The sequence below is a fragment of the Aethalodelphis obliquidens genome, unplaced genomic scaffold (assembly GCF_003676395.1).
Source record: "Aethalodelphis obliquidens isolate GAN/ISIS:26980383/991018 unplaced genomic scaffold, ASM367639v1 scaffold3, whole genome shotgun sequence".
Lineage (NCBI taxonomy): Eukaryota > Metazoa > Chordata > Mammalia > Artiodactyla > Delphinidae > Aethalodelphis > Aethalodelphis obliquidens.
The window spans coordinates 47,996,216-48,018,483 of NW_020837947.1; the positions used below are offsets into that span (position 1 = coordinate 47,996,216).

Sequence of the window (22,268 nt, forward strand, 5' to 3'; positions counted from 1 at the left end):
CCCGAGGAACTACATTTCCCAGAAGTCTCCGCGATCTCGGGCGGGCGGGCTGGTTCGTTAATGAGCTCGAGGAAGCCGCGGCGCGGCCCACCAGGTTCCAAAACAAGGAAATGAAGGGGGGAGGCGGGACTGGGGGTTCCTGCGGGAGCTGCCGCCGCCGCTGCCGCGGAGGAGGAGGAGGAGGTGGAGGAGGTGGTTGCCGCGGCCGCCGAGGAGTCCCTTGCTGAAGGCGGATTGCAGGGCGGCGGGCGGCGCGCGCGCGCGCGCCCGAGAGGTGGCCCGAGAAGTGGAGCGGCGGTCGCGGGGGGAGGAGGAGGAGGGACTGAGCGGCGGCGGCCCCCGCGTTCCGGTGCCTCTATGGGGAAAGCAGACAATGGATTATGATTTCAAGGCGAAGCTGGCGGCGGAGCGGGAGCGGGTGGAGGATTTGTTTGAGTACGAAGGGTGCAAAGTGGGACGCGGCACCTACGGGCACGTCTACAAGGCGAGGCGAAAAGATGGGTAAGAGCAGGGGCGGGGGGGAGTAGGCTTGCTCGGGTCCTAGCTCTGCCCGCGACCGCGCGGGATGGGTGGGTCGGAGCCGGGTCGGGCCGTGCCCGGGGGGCGAGGCGGAGGTGGTCGCGGGGCCGCGTCCCGGGGCAGACTCTGAGGGACGTGGGTTCTGCTCGCCCCCCGCGCGGCCCCGTCGCACCCCTTGAACTCCCGCGGCGCAGCCCGGTCGGGGGGCGTAGGTCCGGTCCTGCGGGGCGCCCTCTGCGTGCATGGAGCTGGCGGCGGGACTCGAGTTGGGACCTCGGTGGGAGGTGGAGTTTGTGGGTGTCTGGTCTCCAGGGGAGACGCGGAGGGCTGGGAGAGCTCTGCCGAGGAGTTGCCGCTCCGGCCTTGGGCTGGTGACGGTCGTGGTGGAACTTCCAATCGGCTGAGCGCCTTCCGGGGGCGGCGGTTTGAAACCTAGCCGAGGAGTCCGTCGGCCGGCCGTGCGTCTGGGTCCTCGCCAGCCTCACGGATCTGAGCTGTTGGGCACCTTCGCCCTTGGGGCCAGCCAACCCGATGGCCCCTCCGCGCAGTCTCTCAGTCCCAGTCGTATACCCGGCCACTTCTCCACGCCGCTTCGCCTGCCTCCGATTTCGATTTCTCACGTGTTCAGTTCCGCACCTTCCCTCGAATGTAGGACCTTCTGAGAGATTAACCGCGTTTTGCTCGCAGAACTTCAGAGTTTGCTCTGGTAGCTCCTTTCCCCGCACCTTGGGTATTCTTAGGTCCTCCCCTCCATCCTCTGCCAAATGACTGCGTGCTGAGGTTTATGGGGCACCTAGATTATCCAGAACGGAATTCGAGTAACACAGTGGGTCTGAACCTTTGTCTTCCTGGGAGTTGAGGGAGAATTGTAGGAACCCCTTAGGAAGCCCTTACTGATTGTTCTCATAGGAGAAGGAGAGTTGGACGTTGTATTGAGAATGCCTATCCTTCGTACTGGAGGGCACACGGCTCGTACTCCAGGACAGGTGGAACCAGTTCTCTGCCTGCGAAGGATGGGTTAAAACCATTCGTCACCTCAGGGCCCATCCTGGCAGGAGTTCCCCTTCCCCAGCGTTAGGGAGCCTGGGAACATCTGCGTATCCCGCTTAAACTTTAAAGACGATCAAACTATGTGGATGAGTTTTTAGCATCATAGCGAAACATTTCTGAATGAATTGAATATCAGCCACAGTGATATTAGTAAGACCTGAAGTGCTGCTTATCGTTCTGCACACTCTCTGGGTTGATTGATGAACTCTAGGACCAAAGTAGGTAGGGGGGTTTGTGTATGTGTGCGCGCGCGCGTGCGCGCGCATGGTGAAAACTACAAGGTACTTTACAAGTGTAAAGGATTATTATTATTACAAATAATTTTTTCTCTTGTAAGTGAACGGACCCCATAGTACTCAGTTGTTTGTAAACTTTTCTCGTAATTCCTTAGTTAATTGCCAGGTGTCCTTGGATGAGTGTCTTGGAATGTGAAGTACTATAATTAACTTGTGTTTTGTCTTTGGAATATCCACTTTACTTGTTATATTGGTGTTCCTGTGGGAATCTTATCAGATATATTTGGGGAAAGCACATCTAGCTTTCCTATTTCGGCACTGGCATTACAAAACAAATCAGAGGCGGTGTTTTTCATACTCCTCATGCTAACTTTGTAATATATTTGGACTGGAATTTTAAAAATGTATTTTAATTTTGTTTCTAAAAAAAGTTTTTTTTTGTTTTTTTTTTAGCAAGCAGCTTTTAAGAAAAGCTAAATTCTGCTTCTGAATTGTATTTGGATAGCACGGGCTACAACAAAGAACAGATAATTTAATTCCCGCTTATATTTGTTCTTTGAATATTTTCCCCTCTAATAAAATTCTTGATTTGAATACACTTCCTTCTTGAGTGAAATTTGTTTAATTAGAATTAATAAAGCTTCTTTAGTAGAGTAAGATCAGTTTGTATATCTTCAAAATATATGCTTTTAAAAAAAACTTTAAGGATCTGAAAGCATTACTTTAAATCACTAAATTACATGTAAGAAAAATCAGTATAAAGTTTTTTTTTCTTGGACCAAGAGTCTAGTTGAGATTTAAGGCTTTATAGTAAACACCCACGTCTCTTGTGGGTTGGTAGCAGGATTAGTTTTATGTTCATTGATACCGGTGATTTGAAAGAACAGAAAGTTTTTAGTAATGGTTCTAAACGGATACAGATTCGCATAGTAAAGAATTTTACACTCAGATCATAGTAAATTACAGTATAGCTCTTTCCAGAATTTATTTTGGTTAACTCAGATGTATAATGCTATTTTAGGGAGCAAGAGAGAAATCACGTGAGTACCTTAAAGAGGAACTATTCTGGTGTATGTAATGTAGCATATAATCCCAAAATTGTTCAGGTCTCTAGAAGAAACACTGGAAGAAGTAATGTAACATAAAACATCATTAGAAAAGCCTCTGCTTATAGTTTAATACTAGAGTTCACAGAACCTTAGAATATTGTTTCCCTTGAAATATGACTTTAACTTAGGCTGTATTAATTATGCTACATAAATTTATAATGGACTGGAAATGCAAGATTTACATCTGGGTTTTTCACCTTTAATAGCAATGTTATTTGTTCCATCTTTTTGTTTTGAAGGAAGGGGGTCTTTTGACCCAGCTATCCTTTTTTTTTAAATAAAAAATCAGGCTTAGAAGTTATTCTTGAAGAGAAACCAGTTTAGAATATTTCTAGACTTTTTATGAGCAAGAATTTGTAATACAGTTTTCAACATTAGGAAAAAGTCACGTAACAGTATGGTTACAAATCTCAAGACCATATTTATCAAGTTTGAAACACTTCTTATTTTGATTGATAAAGGAATATTGTTAAAAAGTTCTTTTGTGAATAAGAGGTTCAGGCAAACATGATTCCATAGACTAGTGTTATGTCTGAAAACTGTTGTACCCAACAATACTACCATTCAACTTTGCAGACATTCATTTAGTCTTTTGAACCACTCCAATAAAAGAATGCTGCTTTTTGGAGTTATTTTGAAATATAGTAATTGAAAGTGAAATGGCTGACAGAGTTACCTTACTGAGTTTCAGTTTTGCCTTAGGGTTTCAGATGAGAAGTAGTTGGTAACTACATGTTTTAATGTCTGTCATGAATCCTTCACAATAAGTGTAGTATGTTTTTAACGGGTTTTTCACATTTTGTTCGTAGTTAAAATAGATAATTGTATTTGCATTTTTTTGGAGACCTCCCAAAGATTAAAGATGTATCACTGTGATCATATTTTAGAGCTTTAGAGTATTTTAGAGTATTAGAGTATTTTAGAGCTTTCAAGAGTTTCATATCATCTAGTCTAATTTCTTCTTTTTACAAATTAGAAAACCAGAGCTTTTAGAGGTTGTCATGCCCATAGTCTTGGCAAAGACAAGCCTGTAATCCAGATCTCTTGACTCTTGAGCTCTTGTATTTCCTAATGTGTTTTCCCTCCTAATACCTTGGGAGAAAAAACAAAAAAGACCACATTGCTTCCACTTTTGACAATCTTATTGTATAAACTTCTTCCATGCAAAGGGTACCATATCTGTACTGAAAAATATGGAAAAGGGAAAGTATCACATATCAGGGGCATTTTAAAAACATAGGAGTTCAGGCCTGGAGATTCTACCACATGCAGTTGCTTCTCTTTATCTGGTTTCTCTTCATCTTCAGTCTCATTACTTTTGGCCATCATCTCTGATTTGCGTAATAGCCGAATTGGTCTCTACCATTAGTCTTCCCTCACTGTAGTCCAAGATCCAAGTTGCTGCCAGTGTTAACAAAATAAAATCAATCATGTCATATCTCTTCTTGTAAAGCTGTATATTCTCTGTGGCTCATACGGTTACATCAGATCTTAATTCCCTAGTTTGGCGTGTAAAGCCATTTGCATTTGGATCTTAAAGTCTTTAGTCTTTACAGCCTTTACGCCTGCCACCACCTCCCTCCTTTTTTCCCAGTGTGTTCAAGCCATATGCTTCTGTAGCATTCAACTGCTCATTTTTTCCCTAGGATTTGCTAAGTCCTTTTCATGTCTCATTTTCTTTTTATGCACTCAAACCAGAATGGTGTTGCTCTGCCATTCCTTTCTTCCTTCCCCCTCCCACAAACCTGGGAAAGTCCTGCTCCCACTTCAATACCCAATTCAAATAGCTTTTCTTCTAGAAGTCTTCCCTTAGTTACCCAGTGTACTCATTATCTGTGCTTCTGCCCCTCTTGTTCTTATGTGTATAATATCACTGTGATACTAGTCTGCTCCATAAACTATTAACTACAAATGGATCATCATCATCCTGTTTCCAGCAACTTGTACAGGGTTGGGTATGTAAGCACACTCAAAAATTGTATTGAATTAAAAAAAAATGCCCTAAATTGGAAAACATACGTATATTTGTTCTGGTAAACATACTTAACTGGTGTTTTCAGTAATTGTTTTGAAAGCCTGAAATATGGGGATGCTACATGAGATAAGCAGTTCAATGTAAATATTTATGTAACATTAACTAGGTCTAGTGTAATTTTTTCTGTAAGAAATAATGTGCTGCTTTTCAAGACAGTTGATACACTTCTTGTAATAGTTTGATAAGTAACATGGGTAATTTTTTGAATTATTAAGCACTTTTTTTCTTCTTAGGCCAGTTCTTCTAAAATTGCTAGACTGTAGTAATCTGTCTTCTGTGCTTTACTAGCGATGTTATAGAGATGCTTAGAAAACGTCAGCATTCAAACATATTTTAGGAAATTTTCTGGTATTATGGATTCATGTTAAAAAAACCTAAATACTTTTATCACTTAGTAAATCAAGTGGACATCAGCTTGTTTAATTGGTTCTTTATGCACTGCAAGCCTTCAGAACTTTGTTTTTGGAGCCCAGGGGAATGTTCTTTTCAATGAAATCTGATTGTCTAGAGCACTGGCTGACAAACTTTTTCTGTAAAGAGGCAGAAACGAAATATTTCAGGTTTTGTGGGCCATACCTACCATCTATGTCACAATTACTTGAATCTGTCATAGTAGTGCCAAAGTATCCACAGACAATGTATAAATGAATACAAATTAGAATGTGTTCCAGGAGGAAAAAAAAAAAAAAGGTGGTGGGCTGTATTTGGTTCACAGGCTTTAGTTTGCCAGCCCTTAGTCTAGTGCAGTGATGTCCAGTAGGACTTTCTGCAATGATGAAAATGCATCTGTGCTGTCCAGTATGGCAGCCACTAGCCACGTGTGGCTCAAGAAATGCAGTTAGTGTGACCGAGAAACTGGCTAGTAGCTGTGATATTGGACTTCTCAGGTTTAGAGTTTTTTGGAACAAGCGGCTTAGCAACACAATTCGTAAATCCATGAAGTGACCTTTTAATAAAAACGTATAACTGATGGTGTGGACAAATGAAATAGGAAAGTTTGTATTTTTTCTTTCAAGTAATAGAAAATTTGAGGCTGAAGTAGTTTGATAAAGCAAACTAATACTTGAACTGAAAAGCTGTCAATTTGTGAATGGAATCTATCAAGGATATTTGATTACTATTCAAAAAAAAGTATTTCATTTTACAAAAAGAGCATATGTGTTTAGTAAGTAGTAAATGTGTGTGCATAAAAAAGCTTATATAATCTGGTTGCCACCCTCCATGTTTTGCCAAATCTGTAATTTGTGATACATTCAATGTGTTTGTTCCGAGTATTCTGATGCTTCAATAAATTCTTCAATGGCAAAAAAAAAAACAACAAAAAAAGATTATACAACATACTGTAAGCCTTCCCTTTCCCAGTCACCCTTTTCCCTTTCTAGAGGCAACCATTCTTGGTTTTCCTTTTTAGAGAGATTTTCTCGGAGGTGTGTGTGTTTAATGATAAATCGTAGTGTGCTGTACTGTTCCTGCTGTATATTTTTTAACCTTGTATATAACCTTGAAGATCATTACATATCTTATGTACAGTGATGCCTAGTTCCTTATAATAGTTTCATTATATTACATTGTACTTACATACATTTAACTATCCCTCTTGATGGACATTTAGGCTGTCTCCAGTCTTTTGCAAGTACACTGTGGTGAATATCCTTAGTAGGTACAGTATTTTGTGCATATTAGTATCCCTGTAAGTTAAGTTTCTAAAAGCTGCTTACTTTTGGAAGTAATGCCTTGAAATGATCTGCAAATATGGTGATGTACCCGATATAAATCTCTAAAGACTGGAGACAGGAGGGCTGAGAATAAGGAAGAGAAATGTTAAGACTTTAAAAATAATAATTATTAATACATACAAAATGAGTTCTAAATTATTAGTTTGCATAGGAAATGCAAGTTACTGTTTTAGCAGCATGGGAAAGACATGTCAGTTTTAGATAGGAAAAAAGTAGATCAATGGAAAGGGTTTTCTTTTTCAGTACAGTGGATATCAATATTGATGAATTAAGAATTTTTACTTTTGTGTACTATATTTTTGAACTGGATATACTGGATAAAAAGTTAATATGTGGTGTTAAATTGTGTCTTCTGCAAAATTCTGAAGTAGTGTAGTGTGGGTTAGACATCAATATAGAAGGCTTGAAGGCAATATATTGCAATTTGGAATTTTCTTGGTGGTAAATGATTAGACTAAGAGTATTCGACTAATGTGTTTTTAAAGATCAGCTTGTTTGTTATCTTGTGATATTGTGACTATATAATTTAGTGCAGCTTTGGATTCCAAAATAAAAGGACACTTTGAACATTTTGAATTACCAGCATGACTATGTCTTTGAAAACAGGTAGTTTTTAAGGTCTAGAACCATAAAGAGGTAGCTAACAGAGCTATTTAAAGGTTTTTGTCCATTTATAAATAGCTGATAGTCCAACACTTCCTGTAATAGCCATTTTGAGCATGCATTGTGCAGGATAAAAGAATCTCGAGAGAGAGGACAGGATGTAATTCAAGATACAAGTGTGCAGCAGTAGTTTTTTATTGAGGGTGTGAGTTCTTATACAGAAGTGGGTGATGGATCAAAGAGAAATAACCTGTAAAGTCCTCAAATAATTTATGTCCTTATAAAATACTTTTAATTTCTAATTGAGTCAGCCTTTCTAAAGGAAAAATATACCCTCCTTACAGAGGCTTTGAACTTGTATATTTTCTGTTTAAAAATATTATTTCAGTGAGACTTTGTGGTTGATCTCAGTTACTAAGATGAACGTGATCAGCATATGGATTTAATTACCAGGTAGGCCAGCTAACTTTGTTTTGTTCTGTGATCACAGACCAAAGTCCTGTCATGGCAAACTTTTGCAGATATCTATAGATATTTACATTTGGACAGAAAGGTAAGTCTATGGCTGCTGGAAAAATAAGGTAAAACTTTCACCTCATAGGTGGGTTACTTGCATCTTTCTGTAGAAAAGTTATTTTAGTTATGATTTTAAATAAGCTCATTGGTGAGAGACCTAAGCAGTTTGAGGCACAAACTATTGTTGCTTTTTACAAAAGTTAGTTTCCTTTTTCCCTTTCCCTTTTACAATTATATTTGCATTAAAAAAAAATTAAGTAAGTAACTTATTTTTGGCTGCATTGGGTCTTTGTTGCTGTGTGCAGGCTTTCTCTAGTTGCAGCGAGCGGGGGCTACTCTTCTTTGTGATGCGTGGGCTTCACACTGCGGTGACTTCTCTTGTTGCAGAGCATGAGCTCTAGGCATGCAGGCTTCAGTTGTGACATGCGGGCTTAGTAGTTGTAGCTCGTGGGTTTTAGAGCACAGGCTCAGTAGTTGTGGCACATGGGCTTATTTGCTTATTGGCAGGTGGATTCTTAACCACTGTGCCACCAGGGAAGTCCCTAATTATATTTGCATTTTAAGAGTGACTTAAACCTGAGTGAATCCTATTGTTTTGGATTTTGGTGCAAATTATAAAACTGTTTGTGACCTTCCTTTCTTCTGGAAATTTATATGTAATTTGAGCTTGTGTAATTTAGAAATCCAAAGTTCTATTAACTAAGTTCTCAGCAATCTTTTCATCTTTATAATTTGTATCAAAGTGGAAATATTTTTATTTTTATGCTATTAATATTTATCAAATTGGACTTCCCTGGTGGTGCAGTGGTTAAGAATCCACCTGCCAAGGCAGGGGACATGGGTTTGATCCCTGGTCCGGGAAGAGCCCACATGCCACAGAGCAACTAAGTCCATGCGCTACAACTAATGAGCCTGTACTCTAGAACCCGCGAGCCACAACTACCGAGCTGTCGTGCCACAACTGCTGAAGTCTGTGCTCCCAGAGCCCGTGCTCCGCCACAAGAGAAGCCACTGCAATGAAGAGTAGCCCCTGCTCGCCACAACTAGAGAAAGCCTGCATGCAGCAATGAAGACCCAATGCAGCCAAAAATAAATAAATAAATAAAAATTTATCAAATAATAGTTGCACATGATTAAAAAACTCCAACAGTACTTCCTTCTCACTGCCCACTCCCAAGCCCCCTTCACTTCTCAGAGATAACCAGTGTTAACTGTTTCCGTTTTAAGTTTTGCTGCTGCTTACCATTATAACTTTAAGTAGCATACGTATAATTCTGTCTTGATTTATCAACTTTAGGCAGTTTCTGTTGACTTTCCATTAGAAAAGCTGAGCAATTTTGAGAGATTTCACTATCCCCTGTTTTCCGTTTTCCCATCTCAACCTTCAAATTTTTTATCTTTGTTATTTAAATTTTTTTGGTGGTGATTACTTTTATGACGTTAAGCTATAAACTTAAATTTCTTTTTCTTGGTTTGTCAATTCAGATATTATCTGTGGTCTTCCTCGTGTGAATGTTAAGGAAAGTAACAAATTTTTTTCCTGTTCTTTTTCTCTATCTCCTGATTTTTAAAGTATAACTTTTATAGCTTTCTAGTTTATCCATTGCTTTTTGTCTATGGGTTGATTTAAAAAAGTGAACACTGGAAGCCATTCAGCAGCTTTAAAATATTATGATTATGAAATTATTTATTGCTGAATGAATTAGTATATCGAGACCCATAGAGAAGGAAATGTAGGCTTGTGTACCAAATAAGTGCTGCTTGAAACAGTCCTCCAGGTATTAATGCCCAATGGATTTTCTTTATTTTGCCCTTTTTTCAAGTCTTCTGGGTCATACTCAGCCAGCAGATTTCTTTATATCCCATGGTTGGTTTTACTTGGATTTTTTTTGTTGTTGTTGGTTAGTTGAGGATATCTTTTTAAGTAGCTTTTTCATATAGGATGTGTAGATTTTCTGAGTTCTTGCATGTCTGATAGTGTTTTTTGTCCTCATACTTGATTGATAGTTGGGCTGAATATAGAATTCTATATTAAGAATATATTTTTTCTCAGAACCCAAAACTATTGCTTCATGGCTTCTGGCATTTCTTGTTGCTCATTGGAAGTTTCTTTCTGGAAACTTGTTTTTTTCCTCTGTGGAACTCTTAGGAGTTTTCACTTGATCCGTGCATTCTAAAGTTTCACCAAAGTCTGTCTTGAAAGTGTAAGTCTTTTTTTTTTTTTTTCCCTTCATTTATCTAGCTTTGTTTCTTGTGTCTTTTACACATTATTTATTTTTTGAATAGATGATCTATGAACATAACTTCAACTTCAAAAGTTAAAAGGTGGTATTCAATAGCTTTAGTAGCATTCCTCCTACCTTCATGCCTTCACTTCCCATTTCCAATCCTGCCAGTTTCTTATGGATCTTTTAAGTGGGCCCTTTCTTTTGTCTTTGGTTTAGGGCGATTTTTATCTCCTGTTATTTAGTTCTTCTTCTGTTACCTCTTTTGTTCTCTTCTTCAGGTTGCTTATTAAGAAATGTTGACCTTTTTATGCACTATATTCCCTGTCTCAAATTCATTCTCAAAATTTTCAACTCCTTCCCATCTCCATTCTGGATGATTTCTTTTATTTAATTTTCTAGATTACCAATTTGGTCTTCAGTTGGGGTTGCTATTCTTTTATTCAGGAAGAACTGGATTCAGGAGTCTGCCTGAATTCAACAAGGCATTGTTTTAATAAAATAAATAAATTCCCTATTTATATTTAGGTTGTTTCTGATGTTTCACCATTATAAGCAGTTCTTTAGTGATTTTTTGGTTCTTTTTGCTATTTTTAGCTTTTCCTTCTTTTTCTTATAATCTGAGTGCTAGACCGAGACAATGGGAACATTTTCTGTTTTCACTCATGGAGAAATTATATTTTACTTATCAATGTGTAGGGAATTATAATCAATATAATAACTTACTGAATTCTACTTTGTGTCTGATCCTGTGCTAGCTGCAAATTTGAGGCTCCTGTGTTTATAATATAGTTGGAAGGATTGAAACAAAATCTCTGGTTTACACTTTCCTAAATTTGTAAAAGCTGGTTATAATTCTTTAAAAATGTTCTTACTCAAACAGCTATCAAGAAGGGCACAACAGAGGTCAGTCAGGATAGGCAGATGCACTAGTATAAGGGATCGCTGAAGGGGGAAAGGGACCATTAGAAATGTCAGTTAGCAAAGACTAACACTTTTCTTTTTCCATGGCCGTGCCTTGCGGCTTGTGGGATCTTAGTTCCCTCACCAGGGATTGAACCCAGGCCCTCAGCAGTGAAAGTGCAGAGTCCTAACCACTGGACCACCAGGGAATTCCCTCTTTGTTCCTTTTCTGACATTCTGGTCTTAGCTAAGGAGATCATTTACTTGCTGTAGTGGCTGGAAACATGTATTTAAAACTTTTGAGAGAATACAGTGTTCCAGGGAGACTACTATAGTTATTTATATAAGCAGGATAATTCCTAATGTCTGGAGTGTACTTCAGACCCATGGTCCCCAAGACCCAAACCAATCAGAATCAAATAAGTCAAAGAAAGACTCTGTTAAATAAGTAACTTTCTTAAGACAACTGGCTTGTTCAGTGACCTTTTGTAGCTGGGTTTCAATTTTCCCAGAAGTGTCAATCCAAGTCCAGTAAGTGGTGTTTGGCCATGTCATAGATACCTCCTTCCTCAGTTAAAAGATAATCAAGGGTTATCTTGTTATCAGGAACAACCTGGCCAGAGAGTCTAGAGATTTTTGTTGGGCCGCTGTTGCTTTAGCAGTAGTTTTTTTTTTTTTTTAGCAGTAGTTTTTGCAGTATCTTTAACAGTTAAGGAGAGGTTCTTGATCATAGCCTCATTTGCACTTACTCCCTAGCCAAGGGAGGAGGGATCTGCCAAAGGAAGCGAATTTGAATCATGAATGCCTCCTGATAATTTAAAATTTAAGGTTTCTGTAGACCACACAGGCATTTTTATTCTGGTTACCTTCCCTTGTGTCCCTTTCTTTGTAAAGAGCCTAAATATAGGTTTCCCTGTAATTAGGCTCTTTACAAAGCGGGGGGTTTAACCAGAGACAGGGAAATAAACCCCCAAATTTAGGGAGTATGACATCATAGAGGGGGACTGAGTTTGTTCCAAGAAAGTGAGGCATTGGACATCAGGGAGAATTTTGTGACAGGCAGAACTATAGGATCACCAGAATCATGGCAAATTCAACAGTCATTTGGAAGTTGGATTGCAGTGGCCTGGGGTATGTAGACAATGGCATTTTATTTCCAGGCCAGAGCATGGTAAGAAGTGTACAAAAGAATCATAAATACCTTCATGGTGTAAGAATTAGGAAAAGTATGGTTAGAGAGGAAAGGAGGAATGGAAAGAAACTTTCCTGATCTGACATTTTAGGAGGAAGCAGTCTACATAGATGTTGGCTACTTCGTTCCCTAGTCATTTTGATTTCGAAGCCTCCAGCATTTGCACAGGACAAGGTGTCAAGTGGAACCTTCTTCAGTTGTAAAATATGTACCCAAGGTTTTACACCTTATAATTTACAGTGGTGTCAGTGGTAAAGAGTTCTTGGTAGCGTCCTTTCCGTGAGTCTCACTTTTGCAAAAGCATAAGAGTAAAACAATAACTGTCTGTAAATGACAAAAGACTTAAAAATGTCCATTGCTAAAGATCTGATGAGAGTTCATTATTGACAAGGAAATTTGGTTATTTCTGTGACACAAAACATTTTAAGATTATAACTAGAATTATAATCTTATGACTAATAATATTCTACCAGGGCATATCAGGTTTCTAGGAATTTCATACAATTTCTAGAACATGTATCTTGATACAAAGTTTAGCATTACTTCTTACTTGACAATGCTTCCCATGTAATTTAACATACCAAATAAGCCTAACTAGTTTAATATCTCTCTTTTTATGAGGAGAGAGAACAAATTTCCAGGGGCCCTCTGGAAAATCCCAAAGTTAGTTGGAGGTCAGAAAGACTTCATTTAGAATTCAATATTGGGAAGTTTGTCAAAATATCAAAAGGTTTTGAACACTTGACTAAAAAAGATCACAGATCATTATGAAACAATAATTAATTATCCATTTAACCAAAGTGACAATTAAGGATTTCAAAGGCAAATACAGAAGACCACATAGTTCTGAGCAAAACTTTTATATTGAGAAAACTAGGTTTTTTCAAGTAATCAAAGACCTGGTGATAAAGATACACGAAGCACAGGAAATTATTTTGATAAAACACAAAATTGTTACTTTCTAGGCAGATTACTTAAAAATGGAAACCTTTCACAGTAGCTTATCAAGAGCAGACCATTAGTCCAATGAAGCTTTCTCTTTTTAGCAGATGAAAGAAAATTAAGTTTTCGTTTTATATAAGTACAGTATAGGTATTAAAGCTTATTTTAAAAACTGTTATAATAATAATTCAATTTTTAGCCAGTTTGACCACACAAGATTCCTTTTCTCTCTCTTTGTCTGTCTCCCTCTCTCCTCAACTTTCTGTGTCCATAATTTGTCCCTTTTTCTTTTCTTTCCCATTCTGAAATAACCATCTATACTTTAGGACAACATTAACTTCTTTTAACCAAAATACATCTCCTTTTCTCATACATTTTCTTTTTGAAAACACACATCCTACTTTCCTTGCATACAGAGATGTTTCCCTTATTATTTCTAGTCATTTTACTTACTTATATTAGAATTTTTAATCCTTAAAAACCTGATTTCCAGTGAAAATTAAGAAGTAAACAATTGTGAACTGTTACTGGCAAATTTATGAATACATTTCATAATTTCTTAAGCATATTCCTCCTCATATTAAATTTTACAATGTAACACAAAATATTTTTAATAAAAGACCCAAATATTTTTAGTTCCTCTATGAAAGGAAGCCCAAATTTGGTAAACCTATGTTCAATAACTGATGTTTTAGTATTTTATCTTATTTGGAAATGGTCTAGCTATTCAATGAATCTCCATCATTTAACTTATCTCAGTATATCTTTAAGATTTCAAGTAACCAAAGAGATTTTTATTTATTTATTTATATTAATTTTTATTGAAGTATACTTGCTTTACAATGTGTTAGTTACTGAAAAGATTTTGGAAACTATTTTTAAGTACATATACCATAAAGCACAATTATTTTTGAAGTTTATTTACAAACTTACATCTATTTATGTCACTTGTTCTTAACAATTAAGTTTAGATTACTCATGAGAATTTCATGAGACATTAACAGCTAACTATCATCTTAAGTTACCTTTCTTGCTGACAAATTCTGTAACAGATAACATGAGCTTGACTTTTGGTACACCTTTTGTAGAGTAAGTTTTTTTTTTGTAGAGTAAGTTTTATATTTAATGTTGATAACTCTAAGGACTTGCCTATTCTAATTAAACCAACAAACTTACACTGGCTTTTATTTACTAAAGATTTATTCTAGATCACATGAACTTGAAAAAAGTGGGTTTTTAAATTTCTGAACGCATACTTGATTTGCATAGCGCTTGTTTGTTTTTAAGCCAATTAAATAGAGTTTTTTACAAATTAATTCTGGCAGTATCATCTGAAGGTAGGAAAATATCACCCATCTGTAACATACATGCGTGGACATTCATAAACATTCAGACTGCAAACAGATCTTGTAGCTTCCATTCCAACATTTTAGCTATGAGATAGGTATGATATGCAAAAATCAGTAGATTATAAAAGAACAGTTGGGTCCAAATTGCGTTTCTGGCAGATGGAATAAGTTAAGGTTACCTGCTTAGATGCTTGAACTTTTCACTAATATTTGTGGAGAAGACACTTATGATTTTTCATTCACCTAGTTTCCAGATAACATTTCACCCCCTTTTTTTCTTTCCTTCTGATAAGAACTACCTCCCTGAAGTTCGCATTTCAAAGATAGGGCCTTCAATTTCTAGGGAAGACCAGGCAGAACATTTATATCTTGAAGGCACAGAGAAAGAATGAAAGTTCCTCCTAGAAGGACTTTTGTTTCCTAAGGCCAGAATGTTAATAATACCTATAAACCTTTTGAGATGAATAGGGGAGGTTTTGGGATTGGTTAAAAAGGATAGGTAGGTTTTGAATTTTTTCTAGAGCTGCATTTTTAAGATGAGGACAGTTATTTTTAATTCCTTGAAGAATTGAGTTGCAACCAAAATGACTTCAAAGGGCTGACCCTCCCATCTGACTGCATTATTTTCAGTTTGCTTCTTTATGTCAGGGAGAAGATCTTCAACTAAGATAGAAATCAAAAGATTCCTGTGTTCTAGATCTAGACCTATTTGTCTTTGGAGTAGTTTTCCCCACTCTGGGGACATAGTTTCCTTTCATTTCAGCTTAGGGGAGAAGGCCTAAAAGAAAGTTCCTGTCAGACTTTGAATATCGCTTACAATTTGGCCAACTTCTGACCCAGAGCTACTTTAAAAAAATCCTTTCAAATATCTTATCAGGTTTCAATTGGGACTAACAGTAAATATTCCTGGCAGTGTTGGACAACCCCTTGGACTCAAGAGGCATCTCCAAAGAGGGTGCAAAATATACTACCTTTTCAAGAGCCTGAGTCACTCTCAAAGATACCCGGAAGAAAGAAAGACTTAGACAATTCTCAGGACAAAAAAGAGACACACAAGAAGGCAATAGGTGTCTCTAGGAGAGAAAGGATTAATAACCAGCGGGTGTGGATTTGGAAAGGAAGGGACAACATGAAATTTTACCTCTCTCTCTGGCACTACAAGCATATATTCAGGAGAGCTGACTCTGGTAAGATTCTCATCCTTTGCCAGGTTCTGACGATTTTCCCAGGATCCCATCTGCAGACTTCAGAGTGGGGGTTAAAGTAGAGAGTGTACCTTTGGTATCTACCAGAATTTGGCAAGATTTTCCATTAATTTTAATTTTAGTTTCCCATTGGTGGTTTAAGGGAATAACCAGAAAATCCCCCAGAATCTTGTCAACCCTGAGAGAGGCCCACATGGGGGCCCACCTTTGAGGGTAAATATGGGGGTGTCTGTAAGGCCACTAATGGGGAGACTTTTGTTTATGGTCTTGTAGTCTCTTCAGAGTGGAAAGATGATTCAGACAGAGGATTAGTAGAATGAGTGCTCAAGTAAAGTAGGATAGAGGGGAGTAGTAAGACTCACGTAGGTCTTGTAGTCCTGTTTTAGGTACCTCTTGTGTCTTTAATTTTTCATTAGCATTTTACTATAAGTCTTTCAATTAAGCTATTTTACTTGTTTTAAAATATTCATTTATGTATTTGTTTATTTGGCTGCATTGGGTCTTAGTTGTGGCCTGCAGGATCTTTAGTTGCAGCACACGGGATTTTTTAGTTGTGGCCTGCAAGCTCCTTAGTTGCAGCATGTGGGATCTAGTTCCCTGACCAGGGATTGAACCCAGGGCTTCCTGCATTGGGAGTGTGGAGTCTTAGCCACTGGACCATCAGGGAAGTCCCAAGCTATTTTAGAATCTTGAAGCCTTTTGGAAGCTTCTGCATGTTAATTAAAATAGGTATCCCATTCTGTTTGTTTGCTTTGGAGTCCTTGCTTTCAACTGCACTTTTTTTTTTTTTTTCTGTACGCGGGCCTCTCACTGTTGTGGCCTCTCCTGTTGCAGAGCACAGGCTCCAGATGCGCAGGCTTAGTGCGGCCATGGCTCATGGGCCCAGCCGCTCCGCGGCATGTGGGATCTTCCCGGACTGGGGCACGAACTCGTGTCCCCTGCATCAGCAGGCGGACTCTCAACCACTGCGCCACCAGGGAAGCCCCTGCACTTTTTAAATGATTGATCTTGTTTAGTTGGAATGTTCCCCTTAATGACCATTATAATTCTAGGTTGTCTTAGTAAGATTTTGCCATTTTTATAGATATCAACAGCTTCCAGGACCATAGTTCTTAGAATTAAAATAAGCAGTTGTATCAGAAGGTGATGTGCTCAATCCTTTGAAACTTGAGGATCCTATTTCTTTACCTATACTTTGGGTCTCTCAGAGCAAATTAATACCTAATAGGGATGTGCTGCTTGGTTGGAGATTTTGTGATGTTTTACAGTGTATCTTGTTGCACAGAAATTTTCTTGAGGTTGGTGGGTGACCTAGTGTTAAATCTAACCTGTTCCATGACCAACTTATTCTAGCATGGGTGTCTTAGAGCAGTGAGTACTCTAACAACTTTTAAGTACCTGACCTGTACCCATCAGTGTTGTCACTTTGGCTTCTGAGATTCCCATTCACAGTAGATCTATTATTCCTTTACCTCATGTGCATAGTAACAGAACCCAACAGTAACCAAGGAAATGGAACTGTGGACACCAGCAGTAACCAAAGAGATGGTATTGTGGACTTGCCAAGAGAAGGCCTTAGATGTTTCTAAGTGCAACTGTCGGTAGTTTCTAAAGTAGAATTTTGGACTGAACCAGTAGATCCCAACAAATGGGCACTGTGGACTAACCAAGGGCTAGGGACTCGGGTTCCAGGTAGAACTGTCTGGCAGCTCAAGCTGACCCTCTAAGCCTTGGACTGGGAAGCCAGTTAGATTGGGAGCTCAACACAGAAAAGAGCTCAGAACCAAGAGGAGCTTACCGATGGCTCTTGGAAAGACACTGAACTCAAAGGGTTCACAGTACCAATGCCTGTGTTTCTCATCCACGAAGTCATCAGAAGTCTCCTTTGGATCCCATCACTGCCACCAAACTTGTTTAAAAACAAAATTCAACTGAGTATGTTTAAAAAATCTTATTGGATTTATTCAATGATTCATGAATTGGACAGCATTCAATCTTAACAGAAAGGAGCTCTAAGGAGCTGTACAAAATGAAAGACTTATAAGCAGAAGGCAGCAGGAACAAGGACGTTATACTAGGCACATAAGTAGATTGGTTATGGCAAGGTCGCTTTCCTTTAGGGGATGGCAGGGGTCTCTCAGGCAGATTACCTAACTAGTGCCGATCAGGTGATTCCTGATTGACTCATTTTAAGATTCCATTTCTGGGTTGGGGGGGCCAAAATTGTAATTAAGTCAAGGTTTGTTACTGTGGGGCTTAGCATAAGTGACTCTATTTTGAGCCTTATTACCAAAGTGCTTAATGATAAATACAGTTAATGAAGTATCACTGTCTCTAACACTATGTAAAGACTTTACATAATTAACCAATACAAATTTTGTAGACCTTTAAATCCATGTAAATATAAAGGTTTAAAATTTAGATGGGTAAAGATGGGCTTTTAAATAAAGCCATGTTGCATTATGGGGCTCCTTATCTGTTTTGTACAAATGAAAGGAAAACACAACAGAGAAATTTGGTGCTTGTAAGAGAACAGGAGTTAGACATACTAAATTTTACATGTGACCCTTGCTCCACACCAACTGACTAAGCTTTTTGGTCCAGTTTATTGAGGTTGTAAATTCAGTGCCTTTATCAGAAAGACATTTTCCAGTCACAAAGGCCTTTAAATAAACAAAGTACTTTTGGGTTCAAATGATTTAAATAAAGTTTATTCCTTCTTAAAGAACCACTTGAATTTTCCTTTCTCAGAGAGGGATTTTTACTTATGATTCTCAATTAAAGATAAAAATATAAAGATACACTTGTGGTATAAGGAAACCTTGGAACTGGAAACTTATTTCAAATCTGGGCTAATACTCTCTAGCTGTGGTATTTTGGTAAAATATATCTCAATCTCAGTTTCTCCACCTGTAAAATTTATATGATGATAAATTACCATCTCATGTGGTTGCTATGAGGAGTATAAAAGTCCCCACCAAAGTATTGGTTTATTTGTTCTCCAAAAATATAAGGGGGTTTCCTCAGTAAATTTCCCTGAGGCTTAAATTAGCAAATAAAAAGAAAGGGTAGGTATTGAGTAAAAATTATAGTCACCTTGTAGTTTTGAAAATGAGGATTAACCTTATTAGGTTCAGTAGGAAGATAGAATTTTTTTTCCCCATCTACAATTAATTGTTATAAGAAACTTTATTATATTAGGAAAGAAAAGTGGATTCCATGATGGGCTATTTTACTTTAAGCCTATAAATGAAAGAGGAGAGTCTTATTTTTTTTAATTAAAATTTTCTTCTTATAAATAGAACATGTTTAAGAAAAATTAAACAAAGATAAGTACACACACACAAATTGTTAACTGTGAGATGATGGATGTGTTAACTACCCTATTGTGATAATCAGCAGTATATACACATAAATCATCACATTGTACACCTTAAATTTATATAATTCTCAAAGCTGGAAAAAGATAAAGATAAGCAAAAGGATTCAAATAATTCATAGATGAACACTATGAATGGTGTAGTATATATTTTTATACATGTTTTTCTGAGCAAATATATGCTTTTATTTTCTCAAGAATGTGATCATATTCTACATGATTTTTGGTAACTTGTGTTTTCTGTTTAACAATATGTAATGGATATTGTCTCAATTCATGAAATGTTCTTTTTCAGCAGTGGTTTTCTTTTCAAGAAAATCTATACCATTCCCATATACAAACCTTCCATCAATAATAGCATCAATTATATGCAGTTACTCTTGAGGGTTTGGGTTAAAAGTCTGTTTTCTGACCTTCTTTCCTCAGAAAGTCACTGTTCTATGTTTTTAATGACTTTCTCCATATACATGTGCCATTATTTGTTTAACCAGTTTACTTTGTTGATTGATGCTTAGGTTGTAACTTTTTATTATTACATGTAGCACCGTGATCAACAGATATTTAGTTAAAACTTTGTTTTTCTGAGAGAGGGAATTTCTTTTTTAAAAATTAATTAATTAATTAATTAATTTTTGGCTGCGTTGGGTCTTTGTTGCCATGCATGGGCTTTCTCTAGTTGTGAGAGCAGGGGCTACTCTTCGTTGCAGTGTGCGGGCTTCTCATTGTGGTGGCTTCTATTTGTTGCGGAGCACAGGCTCTAGGCCTGCAGGCTTTGGTAGTTGTGGCTCGTAGGCTCAGTAGTTGTGGCACACGGGCTTAGTTGCTCTGTGGCATGTGGGATCTTCCCACACCAGGGCTTGAACCCGTGTTCCCTGCATTGGCAGGTGGATTCTTAACCACTGCGCCACCAGGGAAGTCCCTGAGAGAGGGAATTTCTAAAGTGAAAAATATAAAGTGAAAAGAGAGAGTACATAAATCAAACTATGCTCAACAATATTTGACTTTAAATTGGAGATTATGATTAGGAGCGTCAAAGTGAACTGGTGTTTCCTAGTATTGCCTAGTATTACTATATTGATCTGCATAAAGTTGGTGTTTTAAGAACATAATTTAATTAAAAACTTAAAAATCTCTTTCCAGATGTACTTAAAGGTAGTGATTGCAGTTAAGACTCTGTGCTTCCAGTGCAGGGGCGCAGGTTCAAGCCCTGGTCGGGGAACTAAGATCCCGCATGTTGCACGGTCAAAAAAAAAAAAAAAAAAAAAAAATCATGGAATCTTATGTCTTGTTAAATCACTTGCCTTAAAAGAAGTCCAGAAACACTAAATAACTCCCTTAAGATCACATAGTATGTTTCAGTTTCTAATACATTGGTGTCCTTTTCTAATTCCCACCCCAACATTCTTATCTGTAACAAGATGTCTAATATAAATGTAATGAGAACTATTTGCCTATGGAGCATCCATGATGATTATTGAAGATTGATGAAGGCAAATTATTTATTGTCAGTTGTCAGGGTGCACTTTTCCATAAACTTTCTAAGATATTGATTGATTGATTGATTGATAAGTTACTGTATTTTTCGTCAGTAAAATATTTATTTAGGTCCATCATAGCAGAGGCTTTTAATTTATTTTTTGACAACCTAGTGGTTTTAGTATATTCACAGAGTTGTGTAATCATTATCAGTATCTAATTTTAGAACATTTCATCACCCCCAAAAGAAGCCCTTTACCCATTAGCAATATTCCCTATTTCCCCATTCTCCTAGCTCCTGGCAACCATTAATCTACTTCTCTCTCTATGGATTTGTCTAATCTGGACATTTCATATAATTGAAATCATACTGTATGTGATTTATTTCTGACTTCTTTCATTTAGCATAATGTTTTCAGAGTTCATTCATGTTGTAGAATGTATGAGTACCTCAGTCTTGTGAATGGCCGAAGATTATCCCATTGTGTGGATATACCATATTTTGTTTATGCATTCATCAGTTGATGGTTATTTGGGTTGCTTCCACTTTTTGGCTGTTGTAAATAATGCTGCTATGAACATTTATGTAGAATGTTTTTTTGACCATATGTTTTAAATTGTTGGGCCTATACCTAAGAGTGGAATTGCTAAGAGTGGAACCTAAGGTTGTATGTTAACTCTATATTTAACCGTTTGATGAACTACCAGACTGTTTTGCAAAGCCACTGTACCATCTTACATTCCGAAATGCAATGTGTGAGGGTTCCAGTTCCTTTGTTAGCATTTGGTATTGTCTGTCTTTTCTATTTTAGCCATCCTCGTGAGTATGAAATGGTATCTCATTGTGGTTTTGATTTGTATTTCCCTAATAACTAATGATATTGAGCATCTTTTCACGTGCTTTTTGGCCATTTGTGTATAGTCTTTGGAGAAATGTCTGTTCAAATCTCTTTCCCATTTTTTTAATTGGGCTGTCTTTTTATTCTTTGTTGTTGTTGAATTGTAAGAGTTCTTTATATATTCTGGATGCTAGGCCCTTATCTGATTTATGATTTGCAAATATTTTCTCTCATTTTGTGGATTGCCTTTTCACTTTCTTGATGGTGTCCTTTGAAGCACAAAAGGTTTTAATTTTGATGATGTCCACTTTATGTCTTTTTTTCTTTTGTTGCTTGTACTAGGAAACTGCTGCTTGATGTAAGGTTGCAAAGATTTACTTTTTTGTTTTCTTCTAAGAGTTCTGTAGTTTTAGGTCTTACATTTAAGTCTGATAGTATTTTTTTTCCAATTAAAAAAATTTTTTTAAAGCAAAGACACATGTGACAAAGTTCCATCCTTTAAGGATTTATAGTATATTGGGCTAAATTAAAAATATACAGTGAAAAAAGATAACAAGCAATATCATTCACTCATTTATTTGACCCTTACTGAATAACCCTATGCAGGAATTAGGAGTGTAAGGATAGAAGACAGTTCCTTTTCTTACAATCTAGTGAGAGAATGAAATAGATTACAATACAGGGCTATAAATTCTGTTTTACAGGTGTGCACAGGATGCTGTGGGGGTAACCAGGAGGGACACTGAACTGACCCAGGACTGTGCGGGTGATTTGGAAAGCTTCCAAGAGCAGGGAAAGCCTATGAGAGCTGAGTTTTGAAGGATGAAGAGTGAGCCAGACAGAGAAGTGATTTTTAGTTTAGTAGGATGAGTGGTAAATACATAGTGTAGAGGTAAAACAAATAATAAACTCAGAGATCTGGAGGTGTTTGGGCAAGATAAATTCTAAACATGT

The 22,268-nt window shown here is 37.6% G+C and overlaps 1 protein-coding gene across 3 annotated transcripts in view; it reads left to right on the plus strand.

The window, feature by feature from the left end:
- Positions 1 to 206: 206 nt before the first annotated feature.
- The window catches only part of CDK19 (cyclin dependent kinase 19), a 179,577-nt gene continuing 157,515 nt past the window's right edge, over positions 207 to 22,268 (plus strand). For 2 of the 3 annotated variants that reach the window (XM_027088689.1, XM_027088703.1), the window contains exon 1: positions 412 to 501. In XM_027088689.1, the coding sequence (XP_026944490.1) occupies positions 498 to 501 (4 nt within the window). In that variant the 5' untranslated portion in view covers positions 412 to 497. Of the gene's footprint in view, positions 502 to 22,268 lie in introns of all 3 variants that reach the window. The other variant, XM_027088697.1, reaches the window with a different exon arrangement.